Raw genomic sequence first — 25072 nt, 5'->3', positions numbered from 1 at the left:
TTGTGCATCTTTAGTTCCTTAAAAATATCTATATTGCTATTTATATAATACCATGAGGAATATCCCAGGAAATATTATGAAGCGGTTATTAATACCTGAATTCTCTCCTTTCTGCTTAAAATATGTACGATGAAGGATTTGGTGGTATCTCCAAGACAAACAAATTGCTTTCATGGGCAAAAGAGCACTTTGTGAGCTGCATGAACGTTACCCTGGGTCTGTAGCCAACACTGGGGCCAATCCTATCGAACTTTCCAGCACCGGTGCAACTGCAATGCAGCCTCGAGGTAAGGGAACAAATGTTCTCATACCTTGAGGAGGCCTCTGTGACTACCCCCACACCACAAGATGCAGTGCACGCCTCATTGGCATGGCTGCACCGGCACTGGAAAATTGGATAGGATTGGGCCCACTGAGACTGCAGCCTCTGCCAGAAGCACATGAAAGCTGGTGCAATAGTAAATGCGTTTTTTTGAAAGGGCTCACAAGATGCTTGGTGATTTCTGCTGCACCAGACCAAAGCTGCAATCCCATACGCATCCCTCCCTGGGAGTAAGTCCCATTTAATTGAGTGGGGTTTAATTTCTGAGTAGACACACAGAGGATTGCACTACCATGCAGCTGCCCCTCTAGAACACAGAGAGGTACATGGTAAACAAACAAAAAAAATACACCACAGATCAAATCCTCTTCCAAAGAAAGATCTGCTCTCTTCGAAACCTTTTGTGACCTCTGAGGCTGAAGAACAAAATAAAGGAGTAACGAAAACACAGTTGCCTTGCCAAAGAAAAGGAGTTCCTGTTAAAGAGCTGAAACAATAAATCTCCTCCGTGCTGAATCCCGGAGGGAATCTGTCGTGTTTCCTCCTGTTCTTTATCAAGATCCCCCCAAAAAGCAGGAATGGGCAGTGACCATTCATAGACTCACTGCACACTGTTTCCACTGGCTAATTAAGGCCCTCTCCCACGGTGTGAGAGCTTTCTGCCTGCTGCCTCTGAACAAGAATGCCTGCAAGAGAAGGACTAGCGATGAAGCTTTTTGGAACGGCCCTCTTCTCTCTGGCTGTGTTCAGTCTCTGCTGTAGTGGTGGTAAGGGTACATTCCTCTCTACCACTCTTTTGACTTTCATGATCTCCGAGCAGTTGGGAACAGTGGGGATTTCTGGCTAGGAAGAGGCTTCCCAATTAAACTGCCACTTCCTCAACGCTTTGCTCCCACACGTATGGGCTGAGTGATTTCATGTCTGAAGGAGGAGGAGGACATAGGAATATATATATTGCTGGTAAACTCTTCTAGAGATCTAGGTAGTTATGCATCAGGCGTATGGGGAAAATTCACTTAGGATGCAATCCTAACCACACTTTCCTGAGAGTAAGCCCCATTGAACAAAATAGGACTTACTTCTGAGTAGACCTGGTTAGGATTGTGCCCTTAATCTGTGACACACTAGGTCCTCCTAATTGCTGTTTAGCAAGATCTCCCACGAAAGGATCTTCCACTCAGTCAGATCATTTTAGAGAATTATAGAATGTAATTCTTTGTTATTACGACCCAAGAACAACAATGATGCACAGAATAGATGCTTACATAATGTCAGGTTTACACGCAGACAGAGAAAGGTGCTTCATTATTGTATGGCCATTTTTATTTATTTTTAATGTCGGTGAAAGGATGTAGAGGGAGAAAAAACTGTAACGCAGCAGATAGGTTTATCATTCCAACTCTGAAAAAATTTCTGAAATGAATGTATGACTAGGGCTGCAATCTTATGAATACTTACTTGGGAATATCCCCAACTGAAAATACTTTGGAATTTTCCCAAGTATCTTGGGAAATCTTACTTGGGAAAATCCCTACTGAAAATAATAGAAACTACTTCTGAGTAACTATGCATAAGATTGCTTTTAGGATGGCCAAGTTCGTTACTAGGTTTCACCAAATCAGTTCTTTCTTTCAAAGTTGGCCCCTAAATGGCTTTTATTTAAGCACATTTCAACCATTTAAACTGGATTTTATATACTTTGATCAATTTTTGCAGTAGGGATTGTTTGTTTTTATAGTAAAATCAAGAATGTTATTCAAGATGATAGCTAAAAAGCAACTAGTACTGTTCTTTCATTGTGTTTGGAAAAAGGGTTTTTTTAAAATCCAGAATTTTCTAGAAAAAAGAAAAAGAGAAGTTTTGTGTGTGTGTGTTGTTGTTTTTAAAGAAAACATCATCTTACCCTTTCACAGTTATGGTAACAGATTCTACTTGATTGAATGGCTACGAATCGGCTAGCAGAATGCCTCTTGTCAAAGAGTTACATAATTGCAGGTATTGAATTAAAAGCCCAGTCTGTGTGTTATTCATTAGGAAATGAAGGGGAATAAACAGGAGTCTTGTATGGTATAATCCATGTTATTGTTTGGGCTCACTGCAGGTTAAAAATGCAGAGAAGGAGATTGGCATTAATGATGTTGCCACTGAAAGTTCCGCTTTTAAACCTTTTAAAACCCATATCGTGTCAGTGTAAGCTCTGAAACTCTAGATAGAAGTACCATTGATGCTGTCTGACAGCGTTAGAATAATGAGCTTGCTGCCATTGTTAAACTTTGCATGAATTATAGGACTTCTGGAAAGCAAGGTGGAAAGGGATCAACAGGGACAGACCGAGCTTTGCTCTCCGTTTATCAGAAAGTAACACTACAAGAGGATGTACTGCATGGTCCATGAACGCTATGTCTTTTGTTCTGCAGGAGAGTGATTGGAGAAGTGAAAACCTTAGGCTGATATAGAGGTTAGACTAGATATGATTAGTTAACAAATTAAAAAAAACACAGAACTAGTTCCTTTTAATGCTTTGTTTCACAGAAAATACCTTAAAGCACATGCGCTCATGAAATGTTCTTGGTAAGCTATGGAGAATGGGTGGTGCCTAGTTTCTATGTTTACGAAAGGAAGAGAGTCTTTTGGCACCTACTTCTCAGTGGATGTATGTATGTTAGAAATGGACAGAACTGGAGGCCAGAAAACAATTCAGAGCAGTTATTTTTATAGGTAATTTTGCATGACTTAAATATCCAGATATTCAATCACAAAAATATACAAATTAATGATTCACACAGCCAGCAAAGCATCACATACACTGTGCCTATTAATATGATGTGGCCTATTGTTGCAAAGGCTGTTGTGTGGGGATGTATATGTGACAAGACAGCACTCTATGTTGTTGGATACATGAAGAGTGCAGTTGCTGAAATGAAATATAATAAATGCTCCTCTACTTGCTTTCCTATACATTCCTTGTTTTTAATACTGTACAGTGGTTCTTCTTTACTCATGGATTCGGAACCCATGCATTTGACCTACCACGGGTTCCAAACCTGTGGGAGGACCCAGAATAGACCTCCTGGATGGAACTGAAAGCGCCTTCCTGTCATGTCTGGAGGTCAGGTGAGGGCCCTGACCCATAGATTCGGTTATCCACGGGTTTCAGCATCTGCAGGGGTTCCGGGAATGAAACCCCCACAGATGCTGAGGGCTGACCTGTAATCTCTTTGTGTTCATTCATTCAGGGCGCAGTCCTAGCCCACTTTCCAGCACCAACATAAGGGCATTGCAGTTCCTAGGTAAGGAAACAAACATTCCTTTACTTTGAGGAGCCTCTGTGAGTGTCCCCCAACTGCAGGATGCAGCACATGTCCCTTTGGCACAGCTATAGCAGTGCTGGAAAGTGGGTTAGGATTTGGGCCTCATTCTCTTACATTGGAACTGTGCTGCAGGGATGCTGTTTCAGGTTTCAGTCAGAGGGGAAAGGAAGGATATTTCAGGAAGGAGGTGCAGATTCTCAGTAAGTGTCGAAGGGCCAAATCCTATCCAATTTTTCACTGCTGGTGCAGCTGTGCCAATGGGGCTTGCACTGTATCGTATGGTGGAGGAGGCAGTCACAGAGGCATCCTCAAGGTATGGAAACATTTGTTCCCTTATCTTGGGGCTGCATTGCAGCTGCACCAGTGCTGGAAAGTTGGATCAGATTGGACCCTTAGTCTTGTTTTTGGAATTACTGAAGTGTAAATTGCAAACAAACAAACAATGCATGGCCATTTGGGTTGTTTTTTTTCCTAGACAAGTCCTCGCATTTGGGAGCATTGTGGTTGGCCCCCTGTGGTTTTTGTTTCTTAACTTCATACATTTGTATCCTTCCTCTCCACCCACACATACGGGTCTCCAAGACAGTTAAACACAAATAATTAAACAGTAACATTAATTACTTACTCAAGCCTCCTCCAAATATGACTACCAAATCTACCCCTCACCCCGGAACACATCCCTCCCGCCTCCTCCCGGCTCACTCCAGAGTCTTGTGTCAGCCGAGCTCGGCCGACGTAAGACTTGGTGCCTCTGTCAGTGTGGAGGCTTATGCCAGCCTCTGCAGGCCGAAGTGCTTCCGTGCACCGGCCTTGCTAACTCACGGGAAGGCACAAATGTGCCTTACAGCACGTTTGCGACCCTCCTGGGTCAGCACAAGGGACTTGCACTGGCTCAAGTACTTCTCTGGATTGCACCCTGTATTTGGAATAAATGTATATAGGGTTGAGTTATGTGTGCAATGTGATACAATGCTAGGAATGAACTTTTTTGTTTAGTTGTTATATTTTCATTCGGTCCCTTTCTCTGAGAAGCTCAGAGAGACAGGCATGGTCCCATCACCCTGCCATTCTGCCTTCACAATAACCATATGAAGTAGGTTAGTCCGAGCCAGATGATCCAACATCACTCAGTAAGCATCATGGCTGAGTGAAGCTTTGAACATGTATCATATAGTCTGGCATGCTAGCCACTACATCACACTGCCTCTTAAGGTATTACACATAGATGCAGATATAGATATAAACATCTCATGATGTTCAAATGATGTATATAGAGTTTGGTCCTCTTTATCTGTGGGTTTGGGACCCATGGTCCCAAGCCATCTCTGGAGGGCTTCACTGAATTCCTCAGATGCACCCAGAAATGTCTTCCAGTCATGTTTGGGAGGTGTTCTGAAGCGTGGGGAGACTGTGTGCAGCCTCCTTGTGCCTCAAAAAGTCTTCCAGAGGCTTCTAAGAGACACTTCCAGTCTGACGAAAAACCAGAGGTCCTTGAAGGCCCCTCCTCCACTGATCTTAAATTCACAGGTCCAATATCTGCAAGGGGTCCAGGAGCTGAGAGGACTTAAAAATTCTTATAGTTTCTCTTTCCTTGCTGGAAGACTTATGGCCTTCCTATCCGATCCTGGGCTGGCATGCTGCATGCAGGACATCCAGTGTGCCCATTGGGGACAAGGCCAGTTGGGAGAGGTAAGACATGAAAAACTTTACTTCTTCGCTGCCACATGGACCCAATAGGACTCCTCTATGCCAGCTCTTTTGCTGGCAGAGCTCAGAGAAGCCTGCCAGGGCATGTCTGGGCTGAGTCAGCAGCTTTGGATATGGCAGACACTGGTGCTGCCACAACCCACCACTGTCCTGCTCATGTCCCACCTTAATCTGCCCCAGCCTGATCCCCAATCCCCTGCTGGTGGCTGGTGCTGCTGGTGGCTGATCCACACCACACAGACTGGCAAAGAGGCTGCAATGCCAGCATACCTTGTGGTACACCTGTGGACCTCATGATATGCTGGCGAACTGCGAGGATAGAACTGAGCTGTTAGTGTGATATTAAAACTGCTTTAAGGATACTCTTGAGACATGCAGCTAATTACACAGGCCAACACACATTTTGCTTCCTTAAACATTACACCAATTCCTGGGTATATTTGGGGTGCTGATTCCAAAAATGGCATCCATTTTGCCCGATCACATCTAGTTTTGGAGACACAGCATAGCCTCTTTAGTGAATGGTTCAAGCAGCTTCCTCATGAGGAAGCATGAGGAAGCTGCTTGAACCATTCACTAAAGAGGCTGTGCCGTGTCTCCAAAACTAGATGCGATAGGGCAAAACGGATGCCATTTTTGGAATCAGCACCCCAAATTCATATCAAACCATCATAAAGTTTGGGAAAAACTTTTCCGACCCTCAATTTTGTAGGCCTGTATAATTATAGCTATTCACACAATTACCCTAATCCTATTTGTGTTGACCCACTCGCATATTTCATTTCTTTCCCCTAAATTAGGAATGCAAGTGACCTGACCTACTTAGACAAATTATCCATCTCTCTGAAGAGCAGAATTTAGGTTCTCCTGTAAATTTATTTTCCACAGCTTTGTCCAATTTAAATGGCTTGCAGAAACAGGGATCTAGCTGTTCTTCTTTTCCCTTACAGGCTGCTCCATGATCTAGTGGGCCCCACTGCAGGGTATTTGATGATATTCCACCATTTTAGTGCATTCTCTCCAGAATGTCACCCCGTAGCTCTAAGTAATGGTCTCATGTTCCCCTTGACAATTTATCTCTTTTCATGTATTTTGCCCTTTGGAATCTTCACTTTCAGAAACATCCATCCTCAGCTGGGATTCTTAACTGGGATTCCATATCTTAGAGCCCAATCCTATCAATGGGTTGCACGGCTGGAACTTGCGTTCCACAAAATGCAGACACTCTATAGTGCGCTACTGGGTCACTCTATGAGTAATTGGGGAGAACCACTTTGAAAAGGAAAAAACCCCAGTAGGAATGGGTGATAGGCAGTTTTGGGGTGCTAAATGTGCAACTGCCCAGTTACCACTAGAGTGGGATAGGGATGATGACTGGTTTTAACAGCAACAGGATCCTGGTAACAGAATGGAAATGAAGGGTGCTGAGTCATCCTGGGGCCATTAGTTGCCTGCCTGCAGCTCCTCTCCCTATACAAATTTGACCCTGTTGAGATTACTTCTGGTAGCAGCATTCAATTAAGGAGGAGAGAAACTGATAGGTGAGATACCGTAAGTGGAGGAAGGGGTTCTGCTTTTCTCACCTTGTAACCTTTTGCTAGTAAGACCAAACCCCACTTCCTACATTTGTAGGAGTTCCCTGTTTGAGCACTTGGAACTATCACTATCACATCAGGCTTGACTCTTGAGAGCAAACTATTAACTCTGCTGCCAAATCTGTTTTCAATGTGCTGATAATTATAAAACCTAAAAGGGGGACTGGACAGACCTAAGGTGGACAGCTGTTCTCCATTCTCCTCAGAGACTGAGCCAGTGGCATCACTTGGGGTGCGGTAGGTGTGGACTGCACTGGTTGTCACCCTTGGGGGGGGTGACATCACACCACCTAAGTCTCAATTTGGCAATCTTCAACCCACTAAGGGCCCAGCCATCTTTCATTCTCACAGACAATTGAGATTTTGCTGCTTGCTGCCAATAATACAAAACAACTGTGGGCCCAATCCTATCCAGCTTTCCAGTGCTGGTGCAGCCACAGTGCAACCCTGGGGAAAGAGAACAAACATTTCCTTACCTGGAGGAGGCCTCCATGACTGCCTCCCTACTGCAGGATGCAGCGCATGCCCTGTTGGCATGGCCTCACCAGCACTGGAAAATTGGATAGGATTTGGCCCTGGGTCTGTAGCAAGCCGAAGATCGCCACAGACTAATTACATGTTGGGTAAAGAAATAAATCCAGATCCAATTTCAGGTGGGTCAAGTAGCCCCATGAGGGTTGGCTGGCATGCAACACTTGTTAAGGGGAAATAAATCCCCTTACTCCAAGTTGCCTGGCAGCCACCTCCTAGCTGGCATGCCTATTCCTGCGCAGGATAGGATTGGGCTGTAAAACTCCCTAGTACAGTGTTTCTCAAACTGTGGGTTGGGACCCACTAGGTGGGTCGCCAGCCAATTTCAGGTGGGTCCCCATTCATTTCAATATTTTATTTTTAATATATTAGATTTGATGCTGCCATGCTATGTGACTACATTTGGGGATATGTTACAGACCTGTACTTTTAACAAGCAACTATGTATATTCTTTTAACAATGATAGTAAATCGGACTTACTCCTGGGTAAGTATTGGTAGGATTGCAGGCTAGGATTGTTAAAAATTTTCCTGCTTGATGATGTCACTTTTGGTCATGACATGACTTCCGGTGGGTCCTGACAGATTCTCATTCTAAAAAGTGGGTCCCAGTGCTAAATATGTGAGAACCACTGGCCTAGTGAGTTATTGGCTGACAATACATTTGAACAAGGGACTTGTTGGGGGACTGCTTTGGAGCAGCACATATTGTATTAAACTTATCTCTTAATGCCAAGTTTACAAGCCAGTAGAGTGCTTCCTTTTTTATCCAAAAGCAGCCACAAGGGGGCCAACTGGGAGGGCTAGCATTTTCCTCCTGTGCTATTTGTTTCTACTCAAGAGTTGTCCCCATGTACCTATTTGTCCCCAAAGCATCTACTTGATTGCTAGTTTAGGGACAAATAGCTGTGTTTGCAGTAAACAGACATGCGGTGTGTGATTTTTAGACTGGAAATAGCACAAAGAAAAGTGTTTTAAAAAATCTCCCTGTGCACCTCAGTCCTAAAACATTCACAGTAAACTTTTGACCAAAAAGAGACACTTCCTGTTTACAGCACATCTCTTTATACTGAGATTCTCAAGCTTGTTCTTACTGGGACCCACTTCTTAGAATGACAGTCTGTTAGGACCCACTGGAAAGCAATGTCATTAATCCAGAAGTGATGTCATGGCCAGAAGTGACATCATCGATTTAAGTTTCAAACCTAAGCTGTGATCAGCCAAAGGTCCCATTTCATAGTGCGCTCATGCTGTTATTTTGCATAGCTCAGAATTCAAATGTTCCAGCTCAAAAGCCAAAGCAGAACATAGACTTGGATCCTTCTCCAACAACACAGCCCTCTTCCCTCTCTAGCATCCCATCTTCTCACCTATTCAGGGAAAAGCACTATGCCTCTCCCACGCTGCCTCTCCCACGCATCCTCTCCCACTGGGAGCCCACGCTGTCCAGCGGCTCTGTACCCTGTATTTTCAGCTCTGTTTTTTCAATGGCAGCTGGCAGCTGATCTAGATGCTGTGCAACCCACCTGAAAATGTTTCACAACCCACCTAGTGAGTCCCAACCCACAGTTTGAGAAACGCTATCTTAACATAACGTGTGAACGGTGTCCCTTTTCCCCTACAGTTCCCTTACTAGCTCTTAGTTCTCATGCCCAATGATGGTAGTGTTGGTTTGGTTTCCCAATCACCCATGCACACTTTCCTTTGGGTTGCACTTCTCTGATCTGCTTTCAGACCATCGCAGCAGGCTCTATATACCTTTGGCTACAGTAGTTCTATTTTCTTTGATGTATTTGGGAAAATATTCATGCGGACGGACTCAAATTTTCAGCAGTTGTGGAAGCTGTTATAAGCAACATTCCCACGGAAAGTTTTGTGTGGGAGTCAGGCTCTGTTCACCGATCCCAACATGTTCACTTCCAGAAATGTGTCAGAAGCTGAGTGATGTGTGTGGGTGTGGCTGTAGCTGCAGTGAGTGTCTGAAAGATAACAGGATGTTCTAAAAATAAGTGCATTATGGAAGCAGCTACAGTGACCTCCTTCATGCTGTACATGCTTTGTCACATTCCTGTAGCTGATGTTAGTCACTCAGGTCAAGCCAGCTACGACTCAAGACTCTCTTGAATAATGCAAAAACAACATCAGCAATCGGTTGCTTCACTTCCAAATTCCTATTCCTTTCTGCCCTCAGTTGGATGGAACCTGTTTTCCCTGACTTGAATTATAACATCACTTTGCCACATACTGGGCAAGCTCACACTGTCAAATTCTCTAACACGATCAGGTGCACATTCATGCACACACTGACCTCTGTGTACAGAAGAATTGTGTGAACTGGCCTAGCATGCGAGGAGCTGATAGTCATTCCTGTGATTACAACTGCCCCCCCCCTTTTTTGCAGAGAAATGACTGCTGCTCTCCACATGTATGCACCGAATTTACATGAGCCTTTTGGTATACATGCAAAGCTGGCTCCAGGTTTTTGTAGTACTTTGGGCCAGAACCTTTCACTGGACTCATCACATTCACATTTTCCCCGGTTCCGAGAAAAAAGAAAACTCTTGAGCATGTACAAAGTATTTCTTCACTTAATGCACAATCAATTTATGACATTCCATGGGTGAACCAGGTCTGGGAGAGGGTGGACCCAGAATCCAGCACTTAGGCCAGATTCTAACCCCCTTTTGGGTGGTCCGGCATAGTACTGGGCTGCTTGGCTCTGTGTCACCTTTTAGGTGGCGCAGATCCGAGTAGCCCCATTTGGGCCGCTGCCTTGTTACCTGGGAGAAGGGGGGTTGGTTCCCTTTGCCCTGAGTTGCACTGCTGCAGCCTCAACCCTGGATACAGCGCAGGTCCGCCAGCCTGCCTGTTCCAGTGAGAATAGGACTGGGCTATAAGAAGCAAAAGTAATGTTTAATAGAAAATGTGTGATAGAGGTGTGAATGTGAATGAGGTGTACCATATTTCACATTGCCTTGCTGCAAGGAACGGTGGGATACATTAATGCAATAAATTCAAACTCTTGACATTATCTTTTCCTTCCCTTAAAACCTAACTGCTTATACTTGAAGATTATTTTGATGTATAACGAGGGTTGCCTCATCTTAATCCATCTCAGAAATATAAACTGCCTGAACTTCCTCATCAGTAAAGACGAGAAGCCCAGTTGAAGAAGGAGCAGTAGCAGCTCTTCCACCATGGTGCCCTCATTCTGAAAAACATTTACTTTGTGCAAAATCTCTCTCTGCAAATAATCAGTCGTAGTTATCATATATAAAGAGGTATATTTGTTCAACTGAATACACACTAGTGTGTTGCAAGGGTGGTGGTAAAAACCATCTGAAAATTGTAGTGTTCTATTTTTGTGATATCTTCAGAGGCAGATCTATATAAAGAAAAATAAGGGCCCAATCCCATCCAACTTTCCAGTACTTATGGAACCATACCATATGTGTTGCAGTGACCCTTGGGGGAGCAACCAAGCCCCCGGGCTAGGTTGCTGGATAAGTGCAGGAAAGAATCAAGGAGCCAAGGAAGAGACGAGAGACAGACTTTTAGATTCAAAGCAGAGAGAGAGAAAAGCTGATTCTACTAGCCTCCTCCTGCGTTTTTATTGTACTTGCAACATTAACAGCTACATTCAGTTCTCAGATAAAGCCACATTAGAATCTCATACAGGGGTGAGAACAATGGGTGCTTCTTCTCTCAGAGTGCTGTATCAGCTATTGTCACACTTCAGCCTGGGAACTAGCACCCCTGTCGGTTTGCCGTAAGAAAGGGGGGGTTTGCCCGCAATTGCCATATTACCAAGGCTTTCTGTGTGCTTTGACATCTGAAGCGGAGAAATCCGAAGCGGATTTCTTTGACATCCGAAGCGGAGTGAAGCAGGGCTGTGTTCTTGCACCAACCTTGTTTGGGATTTTCTTCGCTGTCCTGCTGAAGCAGGCCTTTGGAACTGCAACAGAAGGCATCTATCTCCGGACCAGATCAGACGGAAAGCTCTTCAACCTCTCCAGACTGAGAGCAAAATCCAAAGTCCAGCTGAAATGTCAGCGTGACTTCCTCTTTGCCAACGATGCAGCTGTCACTACCCACTCTGCCAAAGATCTCCAGCAGCTCATGGATCGTTTTAGCAAGGCCTGCCAAGATTTTGGACTGACGATCAGCCTGAAGAAAACACAGGTCATGGTTCAGGATGTGGACTCACCTCCCTGCATTACAATCTCTGAGCATGAACTGGAGGTTGTCCATGACTTTGTGTACCTTGGCTCAACGATCTCCGACACTCTCTCTCTCGATACCGAGCTAAACAAGCGCATCGGTAAAGCAGCTACCACGTTTTCCAGACTCACAAAGAGAGTCTGGTCCAACAAGAAGCTGACGGAACATACCAAGATCCAGGTCTACAGAGCTTGCGTCCTGAGTACACTTCTGTACTGCAGCGAGTCATGGACTCTTCGCTCACAACAGGAGAGGAAACTGAGCGCTTTCCACATGCGCTGCCTCCGACGCATCCTCAGCATCACCTGGCAGGACAAAGTTCCAAACAACACAGTCCTGGAACGTGCTGGAATCCCTAGCATGTATTCACTGCTGAAACAGAGACGCCTGCGTTGGCTTGGTCATGTCGTGAGAATGGATGATGGCCGGATCCCAAAGGATCTCCTCTATGGAGAACTCGTGCAAGGAAAGCGCCCTACAGGTAGACCACAGCTGCGATACAAGGACATCTGCAAGAGGGATCTGAAGGCCTTAGGGATGGACCTCAACAAGTGGGAAACCCTGGCCTCTGAGCGGCCCGCTTGGAGGCAGGCTGTGCAGCATGGCCTTTCCCAGTTTGAAGAGACACTTTGCCAACAGTCTGAGGCTAAGAGGCAAAGAAGAAAGGCCCATAGCCAGGGAGACAGACCAGGGACAGACTGCACTTGCTCCCGGTGTGGAAGGGATTGTCACTCCCGGATTGGCCTTTTCAGCCACACTAGACGCTGTGCCAGAACCACCTTTCAGAGCGCGATACCATAGTCTTTCGAGACTGAAGGTTGCCAATACTGTGTGCTTCTGCTTAAGCACTTAAAAACACCACATTGTCCCCCTTTTTATTTATTTAAATTTTGAGATAGCATTTGGCATTGTGGGGTCATTTGACACCATGCAAAATGGACATTGGGATTTTACCATGAATTACATTTACATTATAAGACATTGCATCATGAACTATGCAAACATTGGGAAAGTTTAAAAACTTGGTTACATACTATGCACTTCCTTAAGGGGGGTGCTAAATGACTATCTTTTAACACAATTATAAAAAGCAAAAACAAACATAAGAACAACACATTGAACTTTTTATTAGGGGTTCTTGGTTCACTGGATGTCTTCAGGAAACTTTAGTGCCACGCATCTTCACGCACTGTGCTGACACTTAAAACATTTCTGTGAAAATAAACAGAATAGCAAAATCTTGCTGCTAAGTTATTAATGAAGATTGCCCTTTTACTCTGGGTCCAGCAATTATCTGTGAAAGCACATTATATTTGCATTTAGTGTTAAAGACAGGGAGGCTTGAGCCTTGTAAAGTGTTGCTTAAATATGATCTCATATTTTTCGTTTTTTTAATTATTTAAATAGAAAAATTGTAAGATGCACTGTGTGTGTGTGTTGCAAGGTCTAAGATGTTATAGGAGATATGCTTAGGTTTGAAAACAAACTGATCATTCAGAAGTGGTGATTATTTTTAGGCCTTTAGTTGTTTAAACATTTTAAGGGATTATTTCTAAGCATTGAGAATGAATGTGAAAGTTAGAATTTAGCAAAAGGTTGTAACACAGCGTTTCAAGGGAACATTTTTAAGCATTGAGAGAGTGTTAGAGTTAGACGTGAGAGTGAGTGAAGTCACATCAACATCTTAAGGGATTTATGTTTAAGCATTGAGTATGTGTGTGAGATTTAGAAGTGAGAAGAAGAGAAAAGTTTGTATGTGTGTTATTACAATGTGGGGTTCTCTTCTTGAAACACATACATTTTTTACTGGAAACAATTCTGTTGTTCCATCTTACACATACAGTTCACATACAATTCACATACTCTCTGCAGTCAGCAAATGGCATTGCACTTTTAATCATAATGACTTCATTTCTCATAACCATTGTATGACTTACTCTGGCCTTTGAAATGCAACATAACTGTTGCTAAACTGCTATTTTTTGCATTCTCTGTAAGAATCTGAACTTTGAACTGGAAATAACCTTGTGTAAACCTTTCTGATATAGTTAAACCACTACAACTAATTTAAAATATTACTGTCTGCTAGTTACTTGTATATGAAAACAGAAAGGCTTTAAGGGCTTGATTAAAACTATGGGATTCTGATGGAACAGAATGAGACTAGAAAATCATTTTCTGATGAAACAGAATGGGATCAAAAAATCTTTTTCCTGATGAATGATGAAACTATGGGATCAGGAGAAATTTTTTGATGCAGCAGAATGGGATCAGAAAATCATTTTCTTGGTGAATTCAGGGAGGTCTTTTAAGGGCCTTTAAGGGCCTTGGGATCAGAAAAGGTTTCTGATGGAACAGGATAGAATCAGTCAAAGCTATGGGAACAGGGAGACTTTTTAAAAGCCTGAATAGCTTTGTTATTACCTTTACATAAACATCTTAGAAAAAAGAGGTGTAACTCTGACTAATAACAGAATAAGGTTTAGTTTGACTTTAAAGCTGTGATAAGTGCTGCTGATGGGTAAAATGGCTGATGGTTGCTGTTCTGAAAGGTGTGTGAAATGAGAAACACTGAAAAGTTAGGGAACTACTACAAACTAAACTGAAAGGGAGGGGTGAGTTTAGCTTGTCGGTAGCAGTTTGAGGATCAGAACTGGTTTTAAAGAGAGATTTGCCTGTGTTACTTGGGCAAGTTTAAAATCTTAACTCTTTGTTTTTTATAATGGGTAGAGTGATTGTTAAGACTTCTTGACTTTGAAGTCTTATTGCTTGCTCCCTACTTTTTCTAACAAGGGAAATGATGGCTTCTGGATAGCAGAACACATTTTTTGAGGGGTTAGATAAAAAATAAAGCTATTTAAGCATCTGGGGGAAAAATAGCCTGTGTTGTAGGATTGACCTTTTTTAAGGTGGTCAAACAGTGGCTTTAACAATTATTACAAATGTTGCTCTTAAATGTTGCAATTACACCAAAGTTAACTGTTGGGGGACTTTTAATTCAGGTGTTGCAGGTACAACATGAAATAACACTTTATACTCTTTACTACAAATAAAGTGCTTGTGTTTCCACTTTTTCTGGTACTATATAAAAACTAAACTGTTGTGAAATTTAAGGCAGGTCCTGTAGGAAAAAAGGATTTACTTGGGAACCTGCTATTAAAATCCATATGATAAATGGCTATAAGGCTTAATTTACACTTAGTTGACACGAAGTTAGGCTATTTAACATGCTTTGGGCTGTTTAGCAAAAATGCTTTTGGAAAAAGCTAATGATACTTCTGGATTTCTTTTTAAGTGGTTGGAACATTACTGAGCTATACTGCATTCTGTGCAGGGGTTCTTAGGAACTTCCAACCATAGGGAACTAAAAGATATGTATGTGTTGCACCTTTTTGTAATTCTTCAGCATCTATGCTAGTGATGCTAACTGTTTTTAAGTGTAATCTGTACCTCTTTTGGCACAGAATGGGGGAGAGTTTTCTGTTTTTTGACTGTTTGCCTTTGGGCATTCTGACCTTGTTTTACAGGGAGAACTATGGACAGCTTTAAAGACTCCTCTGGTATTAAGTTTTTTGATGCTATTGCGTTTTGAGCCATGGTTTCTGTATGGGATGGCTGCTTGTTCTAGCTGGGTTGGTGTAGAGGAGGAAAAGGAAAAATATAAGCTGATGTCTGGCAGAAGAGGGCTTGTAACACTGTTTATTTCCTCTGACTGTGTTTGCAGCTCTACTTGTAGAGTGTAAGTTTGGATGGTAAATTACGTCTGTGACCTTTTGGGAGGAAACATGGTGCTGAGCTTTGCTAAAGAGAAACAGTAAATCATTGCTTCGGTATTGATAAGCTTATACCCATACTTACCAATGCTATACTTACCTGGATCCTGAAGTCAGGATGAATGAGCTCTGTAACCTGTGCAAGGCGGGTAAGCTAGCTGCTATCGTGGCCCCTCTTTCAGGGTCAGATGAAACGTGGCCCCTGTTTCAGGGTCATGTGAAGCAATGAATGGGAAGCAACCCGAAACAGGCTACTTGATATAGGAAAGAGTAAAGCAGCTTGTTTGCTATACTTGGCTGGCCCCAGGTCTGGGCGCCTGGTATAGCTACAATAGCGTTGAGAAGCAACTTGACTTCAGAGTCAGGATGCTTGTAAGAACAGATGCAGTGAGAAGTTAGAGAGTCAGAATAAACCCAAATGTAGCAACGCAAGGCTGCCTGGGAGACACACAAGACTGTATCTTGTTGCCTGAGGGAGAGTGCTAAAGCAGAAGCACTCTGAGGGTTTGAAACCTGGAGCGACAGAAAGTCAAAGCAATGAATGGGAGGTCACCAGTGGACAAGCAGCCTGTCTACTGTACCTGATTGTTGCAGAGGGTCGCTGTTCTAGGATTAGAGGTTCTTGTTCTGGGATTAGAAGTCCTGTTCTAGGATTAGATGTCCCTGTTCGGGCGCCAGATGTTGCAGTGACCCTTGGGGGAGCAACCAAGCCCCCGGGCTAGGTTGCTGGATAAGTGCAGGAAAGAATCAAGGAGCCAAGGAAGAGACGAGAGACAGACTTTTAGATTCAAAGCAGAGAGAGAGAAAAGCTGATTCTACTAGCCTCCTCCTGCGTTTTTATTGTACTTGCAACATTAACAGCTACATTCAGTTCTCAGATAAAGCCACATTAGAATCTCATACAGGGGTGAGAACAATGGGTGCTTCTTCTCTCAGAGTGCTGTATCAGCTATTGTCACACTTCAGCCTGGGAACTAGCACCCCTGTCGGTTTGCCGTAAGAAAGGGGGGGTTTGCCCGCAATTGCCATATTACCAAGGCTTTCTGTGTGCTTCTGCTTAAGCACTTAAAAACACCACAATATGTTTCTGTGCTCTCTCTGCACAATTCACACTATACATTTTTCATGGCTCCAGAGCATGCAGAGCAAGTCCACATACATACCAAGAGGAATGTTGTCCAGACATTAGTCTGAACACACATTATAAGGGCAGGTCCCTAACCTTTAGTGCAGTGGTTCCCAAACTGTGGGAATCACTGTAAGTTCTTCTGGGGGAGGGGCAATCAAGAACCTCTTCCAGTTTGCAATCACAAAACTGGAAGTGAAGACTCAGAAGATTTTTTGCAATCACAAAACTGGAAGTGGGTCACAATCGCTATTTTAAACTGTTCTGAGGCTTGAGGAGCCCTCCATGGACTTCCTGTGTCCTCCAGAAAGCCAGAGATGCCAGGAGTAAGTAAATCCCCCTTATGTCCCTGGCAGGAGCACAGTAGCAGAGAAAGGGCTTTGCTTTGCTGGCTAAAGCATCACAACACCTCAAGTTTGGGAACCTCTGCTTCAGCATGCTGTCTGAAAGCCTCAACGGCATGCAAACAATACTAGCATAGGCTCTTTATGAGTAAACAGGGATCCTAAAAGAGGCAGAGTCCTCAGCTGTGCATATGGTTTGTATAAAAGACATGGGCAGTGCAATCCTAACGTGCTGGCAGGCCAGTGCAAGGTTTGGGCCACAAGTGGCTCAGCCAGGGGCAAGGGAAATCACTTCCCCTTACCCTGGGGAGTGCCACTGCAGTCCCAATGGGGTAACTCGGATCCGCGCCACCTCTGGGACTGGAACAGGCTACCCAGGAACAGGGTTAGGATCCAGCATAAATGCTGGATTCTGGTCACGCCACCCGCTCCCCACCCACCTGTCCCTAGGGACGCCTGCTGCCCACCCTCCCCTGCCTTGAAATGCCTCCTTCTCACCTCCTCCCTGCCCTCCCCTTGTCCTCCCCAGACCCCTGCTTCGGCCAAGTTTAGCTGACGCAAACCTCCCTGTCCCTGGGGCCCATGGCAGCACGGGAAGGCCAGCGCAAGTCTGTGCACTGGTTTAACTTCCTTCAGAGTGGTGCAAAAGTGCTTTATAGCACTTTCAAGACACTTCCGGGCTGGCACAAGGGACTTGCGCCGGCCCAACGTCAGGTCTGGATTGCACCCTTAGACTTCCTGTTGAATGTGGGAAGAGAGTAGGGCCAGGAATCTTGCTCTCTCCTCTATGTGCATTCAAAATATCTGATTACCCCTGAGTTTGTGTAGAGGCTCTGTACAGACAAGAATAAGATGAGAAGTTCAGGAGTGAGAACAACAGATGCAATCCTGATTCCTTTTTTTACAACTTTTCCCATTTACTAAAAAGGGCTGCTGAGGGATCAGTGTTGGCTACCAACAAAGGGAACTCGTCAGGTGACTTGAGTCCAAGTTGCTGACTTGACTCAAGTCAAGTCATGCCTGACTTGCCCATCTCTGCTGGCTACACACAACCAGCTCACCTCTAGGCCCATTCCTAGCTTTAATTCCTCCATGCTGATGCAGCCATGCCAATGGAGCATGTGCTGTATCTTGAGCATGTGCTGTATCTTGTGGGGGGCATGAGAGTGGGCAGTCACTGAGATCTCTTCAAAGTAAGGAAACTTTGGTTCCTTTACCTCAGGGCAAGCTTCTGCTTCCTTAGTCGGTCTGTGGATATGTGCCAACTCTTCTGCTGGTACAAGTCTAAGGAGAGTAAGGGAGAAGTAGAGGACAGGGAACAGGGTTAGGATCCAGCGCATGCTAATGCTGCCGAGATCCACCCCCTCCCTTTCTCATTCCACGTCCCAACCATTACCCTCCCCACTCAGAAACTCCCCCCATTCAGCTTGCCTTGTTCTGTCCACCCCCACCTCTAGCTTACCAAGTCTGGTAGGTGCAGCTGGGTCTGGCGGCAAATCTATAGTGCTGCTGCCTCTTGTAGCAACACTTGCAGAATGACCACTGACAGAGCAGTGCACATGCACTCAGCAGCCATTTTACGACAGTGGAAGTCTCTTCTGCTGTTGCAAATTGGTCCTCTCAACAGCTCATGTTAAGCCTATCAATTTCAGCTCCTTTTATATACACGCATTGGACTTCGTATCTGTTCAGTGAGCGATAAGGTAGTTTTGAAGTCCCACAGTTTTCTCCGCCCACGCTCTGTCCCCAAACAACACAGCCTTCACCACTTAATACTTTAAGCAATCAGGCCTGCAGTTTCCATGGCACATTGCACTAAAATCAGACCTATCATCACTGTCAATAGACTTTTCCTGTGTCTGGGTTCACTACTATAATTTGCTCTTCACACTATAATAAGTGCCATATAATTAAGCTTTTCATAGTGGATTGACCTCTTTCACAGCAAAGTCAATGCATAGAGAACAGGGCCATTTAAGTATACAGTATTTACTGGAAAGAAATTATACGAACGCCCAGAGAGGCAGAGGCCACCCAATTCTGCTCTAGCTTTTAAAAAAAACCTAAGTCCACTTTTCGGAAAGAGGAAGCAAGCTATTCATATTTCTAGAAACCAGGTATCATCCTAAAATATTCTTGCCACAAGCCACATCTCCTTTACTGGGATAGCTGTCCTAAGTGTATCCCAAATTATCCCAAGATAACAGCTAAGATCCCAAATTATCTTAGCTGTTGCATGCAGGCACTGGTGGTTTTGTGGCTATGGAATCTTTCTCCTTAGAATTTTCAGAAACAAAACAATATTTGTTAGGTGGATCTGTAGCGTTATTATCCACAGAGCTTCATGGCAGAAAACATTTGCAAATGTGTAATCACATTCATGACAAAAAGTAATTGCACACATATGTGTGTATATAGATGCACAGTACTCCTATCTCTGTTTGCCTGAATAGGAAACTCATTTCCAGAAGATACTTTAAAGCAATGGCCTGGTGTAACATGAGTAGCATGAAATGACAGCCTGGACTGAACCACTTCATATTATGTAGGTGGGCAAATCACATGTTTGAATACTCTTCTGTACTAAACATTAGAGAACAGAAAAGCAGCACAACATAATCTTCCTTAGGTGTGTGTGTGTTTTATGTTTGCAGAGAGCATTCATAAGTAGCCCAAAGTGGTTCAGTCCATTCTGCCACTTCCAAGGTATTACCACCTTTTGCCCATGTCCTTCTGCTGTGTGTGTAGACCAAGGTTCTGTTGAGAGTGTTGGATGAAAGTATTCCATGGTGGCAGAAGCCACCAAAATACCTAATTCTTGTCATCATTAGGATTTCATGAATGCAAGTTTGCACCCAAAGCTGCTTTTGGCCAACAGATCTGCAGTGGGATGCAGACTACAAGGTGGTCTTTAAGATATATACGTAGATACTCAGGTATAGTACGTGAAATTTTTGCCAAGTAATCAAGCTCCAATTCTCACTTCGCCTTATCTCCGGGTTAATCAGAGGGCAGAGCCTTTCAACTCTGAACAGGTTCTTTCTCTGCTAAGCTTAGGCAGGCAGCTGGTTAAGTTGCTTTAGTTACTTTCCTGGGACGTTTCAGCCAAAGTTAAGCTTTTATTCCCCTCCGTTCCCTTTTGCCACTGCAACCCAATTCCCTTTTGCAAAGGCTTTGCATTTGGCAAAGGTCTTTTTTTTTCAACACCAGGATGGGATCCCCTTTCCATTTGAAGCAACAATTCCCAGGCTACAATTCAATGCAGCATTACTTAAGAATAACACCCATGGAAAGCAGTGGGTCTACTTCTAAGTAAAAAGGGTTGCAAATATATGCAGCTGCATCTCTCTGCTGTGAATTGAATTGCACACTCTCAGTTATGTGTTATGGGTTGTATGTTGTATGTAGAGCTTCTGGCTTAACACACCAGACACCTTAAAGGTGGATTTGATTCTTGGTTCTCCTGCAATGGTTCCCAACCTTTTTCACTTGCATATCCCTTGGCAATAATAAATTGTACCCTTCATATTAGCAAAATGTTTGTAATAATACAAGCCCTCATCTCCTCTCTATGAAAACCCAGACTTCATGTATTCATCACAGTGTTTTCTCTTTTTATCTGTTTGAGGAACAGAAGACTCTGCCTTTGCACTGTTTTGCACCAGAAGTGTGCTGAGAAATTCTGGGTGATTGATCACTTTCCATATTATGTTTCAGCTTTTTTACTGTGCTGGTTTTCAATCACTGGTTCATAGATGAATTGATGACCAAAAACTAGCTGTTGGTGGGGCTTTCAAAACCAACTAGCTACCTCCCTTCCTGCCTTGCTGGTCCTTGCAAGGTATTCTGGAGCATGACCTGCCTTTTTCTACCATTATTCCATTCTTTTTCAAGTACCCCTAAAGGTCCTGTTGAGTGTCCCTGGGAATACATGAATACCAGGTTGGGAACCACTGATTTACCGGTATGTTGTTTACAGTGCACTTACTCTGATAGTGTTTACAAAAAGGTGGTGAAGACCAGAATTTAAAAAGAATAAAAATGTATCTTATGATCTTTTACTATATTTTTAATAAATTAGAGGTTACAGTTCTTAGGTAACAATTAATGGTAGGTTATTTTTCAGGATGTGGCGTGGGGTAAAATCAGACAAAACTATAGTCAGACACCTTTAGCCCCCGACTTATCTGAGGGTCATAGAAAATCCCATGATTGTTGGCTCAAGACTTGCCCTCGACTTATCTGTGGGGTCGACTTATAGGCGAGTGTCTACGATAAGTGCCCAGATAATATTAGGGATGTGTTCCATGGGATTGCCATCTTATACATTCTTGGAATTCACTGTGTCTCAGTGACCTGGGGGCCAGAAGTGCTTCTGCCACACACTGCCAACTCCCTTCCATGTAGGCCATCATGCTCTTAAATTCCACCTTTCTAGGGCTTTGCAGGTTCAGACCACCCAGGCTTGGGCATAGACAGGGTATTAATGCAACCCAACATGATTGGCAAGTGTTGAACATCTTTCCCCCAACTGAAAACAATGATCTTTCACTTGTTGGATTGTTTTTACTTATAGTAATGCTCATCAAAGGCGTGGTTTGGGTTAACAAAAGCTGTTTTGGTGGTACAGGGATCATGGTGCCCAAGCCCAGCAGCCAGAGTTTCAGGTTTATATGCAGTTTTGCAAAGTCCAGAATAAAAGGTCTGTGGTGGCAAAGAAAAAAAAAATTGCTTAATCTGCATGGTGAACTACTAAATATAAATGGGTTTTAGAGTGGAAAGATCCATTTTGTTGAGTGGTCTGCTTAATCTTACTTCAGTTCTCCTTCCTTATCATCAGAACAGTTTGGATGGTATCCTGCATGCCATGTGATTAATAGTAAATGTGTACAGATCCCACCCCCCACCCCCATAGGGGGGTGAGTGAACTATCCAGTGCTATGTGTTTTAAATATTTATTTTTGTAAACATGTATGCCCCCACTGTTACTCTTGTGATGGGCAGGACCAGCTATTAGTATCACCCAAATCGGTCCCTATTACTGCCTTTTCAACACAGGAGCAAAGTACTGATTGACAATTGATTGAAGAAAGCTGTTCTAATTGACTTTATCGTATTGCCCTTCCCCAAAAAAGAAGTAAAAAGAAGCATTTTGTGAGATGATTTTAATGAGAGAATTTAGAATATAGTTAAACAGATGCACCTGAAAATATTTTGCTAATGGGCTCCATTTGGGGAAATGGGCTCTGATAGTGATCTGGATACCCCCTGATATCACAAAGCCATATAAGGATTGGCAGTTTATAATGGAAAAGGTTAATCAATAAACCATCAAAGGGGAGCATCACCAACTGTTAAAACAGCTGCTCCACAGAATGGCTCCTGTTTCCACCCATTCCCTCTGCTTGAGTGCTAATTATTTCTTTGACAGAGATTGTTGAGAACAATGGTTAACATTGTTTTTATCTTCAGCAGAGGGTTCTACAGCAGCAACCAGCCTGTCTCAAACTACTGGTAAGGAGCACCCTTTATCATCTTATTTTTAAGCATCTCTTGAGAACAGGCCCATCAGTTGGGGTGGCTTTGTTCTAGAAAAAGCATCCACTTCCCCTGTTGCCATGCACTGTCATAAATCTATGTCTCCAAATACAAAGCTTTGGAAAAAAATATTTCCTCCAGCTGAATCCCAGTGTCAGAGGAGTGAACAGATGACTTGATTAATTACTGAAATAATGCATCAGCAACAGGAACACAGAAAACAACAAGAGAAAAACAGCTAAGGGACATTTAGGCTATAGTGTTGGCGGGCCTGTTGAAAAAGAAAGCATTTTCCCCTCCTATGATCAGAGATTAGATTTTGCCACTTGATTTTAACATATCAAACTTTTATTTAATGTGCTTTTCTAACAGCAAATTGCACAAAGCTGGGACTACATCCTAGTGTTGTGCCAGTTGCTTGGATTCTAACTCACCGGTTCACCATACATTTTGCATGTATAAAGTCTTAGGTTTAATCTTTGATGGGATCCCATGAATGAGGTTCTGGGAATAATGTGATGAGAAGCAAGGCTCTCTGACCTAGGGACACTCATTACTATTGAACAGGGGTGTCCTAACTTTTTGGCAGGAGAGCCACATCATCTCTCTGACACTGTGTCGGGGGGCCAAGAATAAAAAAGAATTAATTTACATTAAAATTTGAATAAATTTACATATATTTACATAAATGAATATATTAAAGATAGAACTTATATGAATGAATGAAGATCTTGCAATAGCTCAAGGCCTACAAAAGGCCTTACACAAAGCAAGACTGACGTTTCCTTCACTGCTGCTGCCACATCACAGACGTGAAACAGCAAGCAATGGAGGAAGCCCTCATCCCCACAGCTCATGCGAGAGGACAAACAGTCGCCTTCATATTGATAGCAGTTCATCAGGCCAGCACGGGTTCCAGCAAGTCTCCGGAGGGACAGAGGCTCATTGGAGTCTGGGGGCTACCTGCAGGCCGGATTGGGAATCCTCAAGGGCCACAAGTGGCCCCTGGGCCAGGGTTTGTGCACCCCTGCTATTGAATCATAGATATGTGAAGAATGGTTATGTTCACTCAGTGAAAAGGCCAAGTGCATTGCATGTGTCAAAAGCACTCTGCTATTAGCTTCATATGTTGCAAGCTTGAATTATTATTATCATGAATATTATATACTGCTTTTCAACAAAAAGGAGTTTGCAGAGCACTGTACATAGCAAAAGAAATCAATCAATAGTTCCCTGTCCCCAAAGGGCTCACAATCTAAAAAAAAGATGCAGAAAAGACACCAGTAACAGCTACTGGAAAAGATGCCATGCTGGGCTGAAGAGGGACAATTGCTGTCCCCTCTCTAAATATAAGAAGATGCCACTTTAAAAGATGCTTCTTTTGCCTGGTTGGGAGGAGTTATGGCTTTGAATGTAAATTCTGAGCAAGAGCAGTTAATAAAGTGGTTTGCTGTAGCAAACACCAGCTAGTGGTGCCAGCAGACACTGGGGTGTGTGTGCGGCAATCAAAGGGGGAGGAGAATTCCTGCCTATGGCCACTGGGAGGCAACAGTGGAGGTGGGTGGCACTTCTGTCAACATCATACATGTTCACTGTCAGTCAGTAATCAGAACCTTTATTGGCATAATATATACATATACAAACAAACAGTTCACAAACCTAAAAAATAATTCCCCAATGTACCACCCATTTCTCTAACGCTATTAGCTGTACAAGTTCACTGTTGCTGACTGCATACCGACCTCCAGCACAGGTACAGGCTGCTGATATCTGCAAGGGAGGCTATGCAGTCAGCAAAAGTGCATCTGCTAGATCCTGCCAGAGCTGCCCAAGGTTTCCTCTATTGCTTTCCGCACTTCCTGGTCAGGGCAGGAATTCGCCTTCTCCTTTGATTGCCCTGCAGTGGAGGCAACCAGATGTATAATTAGTTACACCTGGTAGCAACTACTGCAGGACAATCAAAGGAGAAGGATTAATTAATCTTTAGCTTAATATTTTAGTCTCATAGCCAAATTTAACCAAATTAATTCACATTAATTTGAATTGCAGGATGAAATGACTACATTGAATGTGAAATATTATTTTACAGGTTCAATCAGTAGCAGACCAATCCTTTCTACAACCACTGTTTCAACAACCACACACACAGGTAAACTCTTGGGTTCTTACTTTGTGGAAATTCTAAAGTAGCTATGATCAGTGGGTTGTACCCGGAGAAAGTTAAATCATCACAAAGCATCATTGAAATGAATGGGACAAATTGGTTGTGATTTATCTAAAGTCCCATTCCTGTCAATCAGCACAATCCTACTCGCTCCTTGTGCCAGTGCAGCAACTGCTGTCGCAGAAGTGCCCCCAGTTCCATCCCTTGGCAAGCATTGCTGTAGCTTGCCAGGTAATGAGAGGTAATACAGCAGCTGCAGTGGTCCTTCCTCTCCTGCGAGGCTTCATATTAAAATTCGGTATTAGGGAGGGGCATCTTTTCTTCAAGCAGACTAGTTTATTTTTTATAACAAACTGCATTTTGTTTTTTCTCCTCCCTCCCCTGTCCTCATACTACACAAGGAAACACTTTGACAACCAAAAACACAACTACTGCAGAAG

The 25072-nt window shown here is 43.5% G+C and overlaps 1 protein-coding gene across 3 annotated transcripts in view; it reads left to right on the top strand.

Annotated features, from left to right (window-relative positions):
* The first annotated feature begins 895 nt into the window (after window positions 1-895).
* EMCN (endomucin) overlaps window positions 896-25072 on the top strand; it is a 57422-nt gene continuing 33245 nt past the window's right edge. Inside the window, exons 1-4 of one of the 3 annotated variants that reach the window (XM_066631793.1) lie at window positions 896-1089; window positions 22406-22444; window positions 24558-24617; window positions 25034-25072. In XM_066631793.1, coding sequence (XP_066487890.1) covers window positions 1005-1089; window positions 22406-22444; window positions 24558-24617; window positions 25034-25072 — 223 coding nt within the window. In that variant the 5' untranslated portion in view covers window positions 896-1004. Of the gene's footprint in view, window positions 1090-22402; window positions 22445-24557; window positions 24618-25033 lie in introns of all 3 variants that reach the window. The other 2 variants (XM_066631791.1, XM_066631794.1) reach the window with 2 other exon arrangements.

This window comes from Tiliqua scincoides, chromosome 6 (genome assembly GCF_035046505.1).
Source record: "Tiliqua scincoides isolate rTilSci1 chromosome 6, rTilSci1.hap2, whole genome shotgun sequence".
NCBI classification, from domain to species: Eukaryota; Metazoa; Chordata; class Lepidosauria; order Squamata; family Scincidae; genus Tiliqua; species Tiliqua scincoides.
The sequence above is the reverse complement of the archived record's forward strand: the minus strand, read 5'-3'. Positions and strand labels throughout refer to the sequence as shown.